The 7167-nt window shown below is 35.6% G+C and overlaps 2 protein-coding genes across 2 annotated transcripts; both read right to left on the reverse strand.

Annotated features, from left to right (window-relative positions):
* Positions 1-3454: 3454 nt before the first annotated feature.
* Positions 3455-4062, reverse strand: LOC116129820 (pheromone receptor transcription factor-like). Its single transcript, XM_031415548.1, has 2 exons — positions 4030-4062; positions 3455-3937 (listed from the first exon to the last, which is right to left on the reverse strand). The coding sequence occupies exons 1-2, from the start codon at positions 4060-4062 to the stop codon at positions 3455-3457; spliced, it is 516 nt and encodes a 171-aa protein (XP_031271408.1).
* A 141-nt stretch (positions 4063-4203) lies between these two features.
* Positions 4204-5154, reverse strand: LOC116129821. Its single transcript, XM_031415549.1, has 2 exons — positions 4838-5154; positions 4204-4762 (listed from the first exon to the last, which is right to left on the reverse strand). Exons 1-2 carry the CDS (start codon positions 5152-5154, stop codon positions 4204-4206), a joined length of 876 nt encoding a protein of 291 aa, XP_031271409.1.
* Between the last annotated feature and the right edge of the window lie 2013 nt (positions 5155-7167).

The following is a 7167-nucleotide window of genomic DNA, read 5'->3' on the forward strand; positions in this document are numbered from 1 at the left end:
CAACACACAATGAGGCAACTGGTTTGAAAAGAAGACCATGGAAAGAAGTGCCTTTAATGTATCTCAACACACGTTTACAAGCTTGCCACTAAAATTTTGTTGGAGATTGAAGGAATTGGCTTAGCTTATTGATTGTAAAGCTAATGTCAGGCCTTGTTAACGCTAAGTACTGTAATGCTCCAATGGTGCTAAGATAGAGACTGGGCTCTTTAAATAATTAACTATCACCAACAAAAAGTTTTGTCCCAACAGCCATGGGAGTAGGACAAGAATGAGCATCTTGCATTTTTGTCTTGATAAGCAAATCAGTGACATATTTGGACTGCCTTAAGTGAATTCCTTCATCTGTTCTTGTAGCTTCCAACCCCAAGAAATATGTGACTGATCCCAAGGTTTTTAGTGCAAATCGATCATTTAAATCAAGAACCAACTTGCTAATGGAAGAGTTGCTAGATCCAGTTATCAAAATTTCATCAACATAGATGAGCACATAAAGAACTTAGCCTGGCTCTTTGAGAATGAACAAACTGGAGTCAGAAACTGAATTTTGGAAACCTTATTCCAGTAATGCTTGCTTCAATCTGTCAAACCAGGCCCTTGGAGCTTGTTTCAGGCCATACAATGCTTTATTAAGCTTACAAACATGTAAAGGATAGGTTAAACTCTCAAACCCAGCAGGTTGTTGCATGTAAACAATTTCACTCAATGTTCCATTCAAAAAGGCATTGTTTACATCAATCTGCTGTATGTCCCAGCCATAAGAAATAGCAAGCGTAAAAATAATGCGAATAGTGCATGGTTTAATGACTGGACTAAAGGTTTCAAAATAATCTAACCCAGGAGTTTGCTGAAATCCTTTTGCTACCAACCTAGCTTTATATTTCTATAAAGTACCATCAGCATGAAACTTACCCACTTATTTCCAACAACATTCATATAAGAAGTTTTAGGAACAAGAGTCCAAGTATTGTTTCTTAAGAGTGCATCAAACTCATCTTGCATAGCATTTTTCCACTCAACACTAGCCAAAGCTTTAGGTATGGAATTAGGTTCTGGTTGTATGATTGATGATTTAGAAGAAAGGAAGGTTGTGGTTGTTTGTTCAGCAGTCTTTGAACGAGTGAGCATAGGATGAGTGTTGGAAGATTGAGTCTGATTTAGTTGTGACTTGTGAAGGCAGGTTGGTGCTGGTTCTATTTGATGTTGGTGAGAGTAGGCTGGTTCTGTTTGATGTTGGTGAGAGTGGGCTGGTTCTGTTTGATGTTGGGAAGAGTAGGCTGGTTTTGTGTGATGTTGGTAAGAATAGATTGTTGAATTTTTGTTGGAGGGTGGCTGATTAGTGTGGCTTTGTAAATTAAGGATTGAAGTATCCTGATTAATGTGTTCTGTTTGAAGCTGTGATGATGTTAGATCAACTACAAGTGGACAAGAGGATGATGTCCCTGGGTTGGTTGACTAAAAATTGGAAATATTTGCTGGTTTGTAACAGGTGAGATCAATTGCAAAAGAACAGTTTGTGGGTGATTGATGAAGGGCAGATGGAGAAGTGTGTAAAACAGTTTGAGAGGTGGTTAAGATTTGAGACCTGTCTGTTTTTGAAGAGATATTATCATGGGTTGGAATGATTGATTTGTTGAAACTATCACTGCAAGGATCAGCTACAGAACAGTCATGATGCAATGAGGATTATTTGCTGGAGCTGTGATCAGTTGCAGTAGGCATTACAGTGAAAGGAAAATGAGTCACTGGATCATCAGGATTGACATGGCTGACTTGTTCTAAGAATGTTTTTGAAGAGGACATACCAGGAAAGTGAGACTCAAAACCCTTCTCAAATGGAAATTCAGACTCATTAAAGTGGACATTAGGAGTGATAAACATTTTACCTTCAGAATTGACACACTTATATCCTTTGTGAATAAGACTATAACCAACAAACACACATTTGGAAGAATGAAAACTCAGTTTGTGTTTATTAAAATCTCTAAGGTAAGGAAAGCAAGCACATCCAAAGTTTTAAGAGAAGAATATAATGGTTTTGATGCAAACAAGACTTCATATGGTGATAGAAAATTCAATATAGATGTAGGCATTCTGTTTATAAGGAACATTGCTATATCAAATGCAAGCCACCAATAATGCAAAGGCATGGATGTATGGGCTAACAAGGTAAGACTGGTTTCAGCAATGTGTCTATGTTTTCTCTCACTTCGCCCATTTTGTTGATGAACATGTGCACAAGAATGCCTAAATTGAATGCCGACAGTGATGAGATAAGAAATGAGACCCTTATATTCTCCACCTTGGTCTGATTGCAAGCATTTGAGCTTGCAATTAAACTGCCTTTTGACCAAGTGATGAAACTTGACAAACACAGAATAAACTTTAGCTTTTGTTCTTAAGGGAAATAACCAAGTGAATTGACTATAATTATCTATAAAATGGACATAATATCCATATCCCTATAAGGAAAGGACAGGAGATGGACCCCAAACATCACTATGAACAATTTCAAGCGGATGAGTGGCTATAGAGTGAGAAATCGAGAAGGTATTCCTATCAAGTTTACCTAATTTACAAGCATCACAAAAGGGTAACTGTGACATATGACCAACATATATATATATATATATATATTTTTTTTTTTTTGCATAGAAGATAGAATCTTATGTAATGATTCAGCATGCAGATGTCCTAGTCTATTGTGCCAAAGTGATAGTTGATTTTCTGAACTATTGCTAACTTGAAAAGCACATGATGAATTATGCAATGAAAATGTATCATGAAATGGAGTTGCGTTATGTAAAGAAGATGCATTATTGGTGGTTTCATTCAATTTATCACACTGTTGAGATAACAAGCAAGGTAATTGCAAAAAAGTTTTATTTAAAGATGACGCATTACAAGACAGAGATGGTTTACAAGAATTTGAGTCAATGACCTCTAACTTACAACTGTTTTTAGAAGACTATTTTTTAGTCATTGTACAACTGTTATTAATCGAACTAGCCTTATTTTCTTCATGTAAAGTAGGTCCTAAGGATGTTTTTTCAATAGCAGTAACATATGTTTGAGGAACTGAAATAGACTTACTACTAAATGTAATAGTAGGTGACAGCAGGGAAGGAGAACTATATGATGACAGGTTAGATGGTATTTGCAACTGATACAGCCCAGCCTTAAGTCCTCCCTGCAACAGAACTGGTCTGGAAGCTTTGTCTTTTACAGTGCAATAATCACAATCAAATTCAACAACATTATTATCTTTGGTAAGTTTTGAGATACTAAGTAAATTTTTTGTAATCCTAGGCACACAAAGCACATTTTTTAAGTAAACACATTTAGATTGCAAGGAACTAGGAAGCAAAGCAAAGCCAACATGAGAAATGTTTAGAGACTAAAAATTGCGTACTTGTAGTTGATCATTACCATCATAGTTACGGCTGGCTGTTAACTAATTTGGATCTGATGTAACATTATCAGTTGCACCAGAGTCCATATACGAGGCTGGATCAGGTGGTGAGTTGGAAGTGATGATAGTAGGCTGAAATGAGCTCTTGTTTGGAAAGGATGTAGCTGAGTGGGCAGCAAAGAAGGCTTGGTTTGGAGGTTTCATTTGTGAGGGTTGTATTTGTGCTTGGTTTGGAGGTTGCATTTGTGAGGGTTGCATTTGTGGATTGGGAACCTTGAAGCCTGGCTGTTGAGTTGAGTCAGAAAGTTGCTTTTGTTGATCAGACTGATACTGTTGAGACTGGTGATTGTGGCTTCCATGTTGCTGTGTATGATGGTCATAAGAACTATTTCCAGGACCAAACATCTGACCAAATGAATTAGTGTTAACACTGCCAGGACCAGCACCAAGATCTTGAGAAAAACCATTAAACTGCTGTGGTGAATTAAAGTGAGCTGAGGTACCACCAGTATAACTGGTATTAAACTGTGGAGAAGAACCATTGTAGTTGAATGAAGAGCCATTTTAGCTGGTGTTGTAACGATGATAGCACTGAATGGCTGTGTGTCCTATTTTACCACAAACTTGGCAAATTGGTTTGCCTCTCCCATTGTTGTACCCCTGCCTCTGCCATTTCCAACATTTCCTAAGGGTCTATAGGCAGGTAAATTTGAAAGCTGACTTATAACCTCAGATAAGAAATGAGGAGAATTCTGATTTATTGGCAGACCTCCAATAGTCAATGGATAACTCTATGATGGTACAGACAAAGCATTCTGTGGCAGAACATTATGGTTGACTGATCCAAAAAGTCCAGATCCAGTACTTCTAGAAGAACCTTCAACAGAATTTAAATGTCCTAACGTTGAGTTGTGACAAGGAAGCTGAGACTTAGTTAAGTTTGGATTGAGTGATGCCACATTGACTGAATAATTTGGAAAGTCAGGAGAATTAAATTTCTCAAGTCTCAGTTCATATTTCTGCAGTAGGAATTGAGCCTCTTGTAAAGTAATTGAATCAAACTTGGATTCAATCCTAGAAGTCAGATTGACGACAACCGCATCAAACTCTGGACCTAATCCATCTAAGACATACTGTAACACTTCTTCATCTGAAACAATCTGACCACTGGACGATAAACTCTCAGCAATTCCTTTCATTTTCTTCACATATTCACTCACAGTCAGATTGCCTTTTTGTGTGGTTTGAAGTAGGTTTTTCAAATTCAAAGCTCTGGCTTTAGAATCAGCCAAGAACTCGTTTTCAAGTGTGAACCAGATATTAGTAGAAAACTTGCATTTCGACACTTGACTAAACATGCATTCAGAAATTAACGCTAGGAGCCAGTTTACAAGAAACTTATCAGTCTTTTTCTAGATTATATACTCCAGATTAATCTTCTCTTTTCCTAGGGTTTCCTTAATTTCACTTGAGCTTAGCTCTTTCAAATCATCATCACAAGCAATAAGAGGTTCTGGACATGGAATCAAACCTGTTAGGTGTTCTCCAAGATCGTGAGCTCCTACTATAGAGAGAACTTGAGACCTCCAAAAATGATAATTGTCTCGGTAATTATCTCTGGTCAATTTTGGAGTGATGACTTGAAGACTAGAACTGAAAATCGAAGAGTGAGCACTAGTTGAGCAGTTAAGCATCTTCTCTGTACTCTTGTTTGACAGATTGTTACCAGGAACTCTAGCCATTGACGTTAGTCGTTTGGCTCTGATACCATGTAAATCTCAAAGAAGAATAGCTGATGAAAGAGAGAAGAATCTCAATTGGTTTTTTAAAGGTTTAGAATCCAAATATATGGACTCTTCACCTTTGTCAATTTTTTTATTGTTGGAGATATACATAAGTTTTTTCTGGAAACTGAATTAAAGTGTATATGTGGACTATTGTCATTAATAAATTTTGGAAAGGAAAAGAATATTGAACACCACCATACATTGGTTGACTATTAGATCATGTGCACAACTATTGAGCATAGAATAATGGTAAAATTGGTAAAAAAGTAATTAATGTCTCATCGATTTTACAAAGTGACAAATAATTTGAAACAAAAAAAAAAATTCTAAAAAGGACAATTAAAATAAAACAGAGGGAGTAGTAAAACTCTCTCTTTCGTATCTCTCACAACCCTAAATTTATCTCTCAATATCCAAAAATCCGTCTTTCTCAATATCAAGAAATTTAATTGCAATCCCCAATTATTGTAACACCAAAATGGTACAAACTACAACATGATTGACTTTCAATTAAAAATTCAGATTTTAAAACACAAAAGAAATTTAAAAAAGAAAACCCATAATTTGCAATGCTACACCTCTCAACCACGTCTACTGAGAAAGAAAATCTAAAAACCCAACTAAAAAATTCATCCCAAGTTTCATAAATTGACCGGTCATTAGCTTTCTATGGCCATGGTTGAGGAAGATGATAGCCAAGGGGAGAGAATGATGGGAGAAGGAGAAAAAGGGAGTAGAGAGATAGGGAGAAAAGAGAGAAAGAGGAGAGGAAAAGATAGGTGAGAGTATTTATTGTTCAGGCCTTTAGGGTTTAGGGTTGTGTAAATACCATCATGCGCTTTATCAATTAAGTTTAGAAAATTTTCACTAACAGTAAGGGCTGTTATTCAATAGTTTTCAAAAACAACTGTGCCACTTGGACTTTGGCACCTCACAAGAGATGAATAATATTAAGCTTGTTTTTAAAACCACACATTAAAGATATTTAAAAAAAATTATTAAAAATTTTGTTGATGCAAGATTTACACCAATTAGAGTGATTCGATTCACTTTGGTGGAATCGGAACCGATGTGTGCGTAATTATAGATAACCAACAATTGTACATGAAAAATGCGTAAATGTAAAGAACACAATCAATTTTCAAAGTGGTTCGATAAATTGGAACGTAAGCTTACGTCCACTGTTTTTCTTATTGCTTTAGAGAACTTACAAGAATAATAATAGAATGCTAAGAACAATTTGCTAACCCCTCTCCTATCATTGGAGGGTGTTTATATACAAGTTTGTGAACAAGGAAAGAGAGAAATTGTCAGGATTGCAATCACATTTGAATTGCAATTCCAATATTCTCGTGATTGTGCGCTAAGATCAGGCCATCACTGCTGTTGATTTGATCTCTTCTGAAATATCTAGGATCTAAGCTTATCTGTGATTTGTCGAATAGTTGCTAAATTTGGTTGCGACTAGCTTATGTTGGGTCAAAAAAGTGTTAAGTCCAACTAATTCTTGGTCAAACTATATCCTCGCGGGATTTTGACTTCTCCGAGCTTAATGGAAAAATAACACACAACAAATTTATACACTGATTTTTTTTTTTTTGAGTCATAATTATTTTCCTATTTTAATTAGATTTCATACTTTGGGAAAACTTGATTTAGTTAAGTATCATTTTCCTAATTATTTCTTATTTGTTTACTTTTCTAGTTAGAGATTTTAGTTTACTTATGAATTTTATTTACCTTCCTCTAGCAGTATTAGGAATATTTAAACTACAAAAGCAGTTGGTATGTAATAAGTTATTCACAGTACTAATAAAAAAATTTGAGTTTCCTTTGGAAATTCTTTGTCTTGTGGATTCGACATCCTTAAAAAGCTACGTGATAACTCCTTTTTTTTTTTTTTTTGGTTTTCTCTTCATCATACACTATTTTTATAAGAAGATAAAGTACCACAATTTTTATCAAAAA

This window comes from Pistacia vera, unplaced genomic scaffold, assembly GCF_008641045.1.
Source record: "Pistacia vera cultivar Batoury unplaced genomic scaffold, PisVer_v2 Contig214, whole genome shotgun sequence".
Taxonomy (NCBI): Eukaryota; Viridiplantae; Streptophyta; class Magnoliopsida; order Sapindales; family Anacardiaceae; genus Pistacia; species Pistacia vera.

Excerpts from the sequence above, each read along its gene's own strand:
- LOC116129820 (XM_031415548.1), bottom strand. The coding sequence starts at position 4,062 with ATGGGAGAGGCAAACCAATTTGCCAAGTTTGTG. Across the intron at positions 3,938-4,029 it reads ACCAATTTGCCAAGTTTGTG|TTTAATACCAGTTATACTGG; the intron begins GTAAAATAGGAC and ends TCTTCTCCACAG.
- LOC116129821 (XM_031415549.1), bottom strand. The coding sequence starts at position 5,154 with ATGGCTAGAGTTCCTGGTAACAATCTGTCAAACAAGAGTACAGAGAAG. Across the intron at positions 4,763-4,837 it reads AAAGAGAAGATTAATCTGGA|TCAAGTGTCGAAATGCAAGT; the intron begins GTATATAATCTA and ends ATGCATGTTTAG.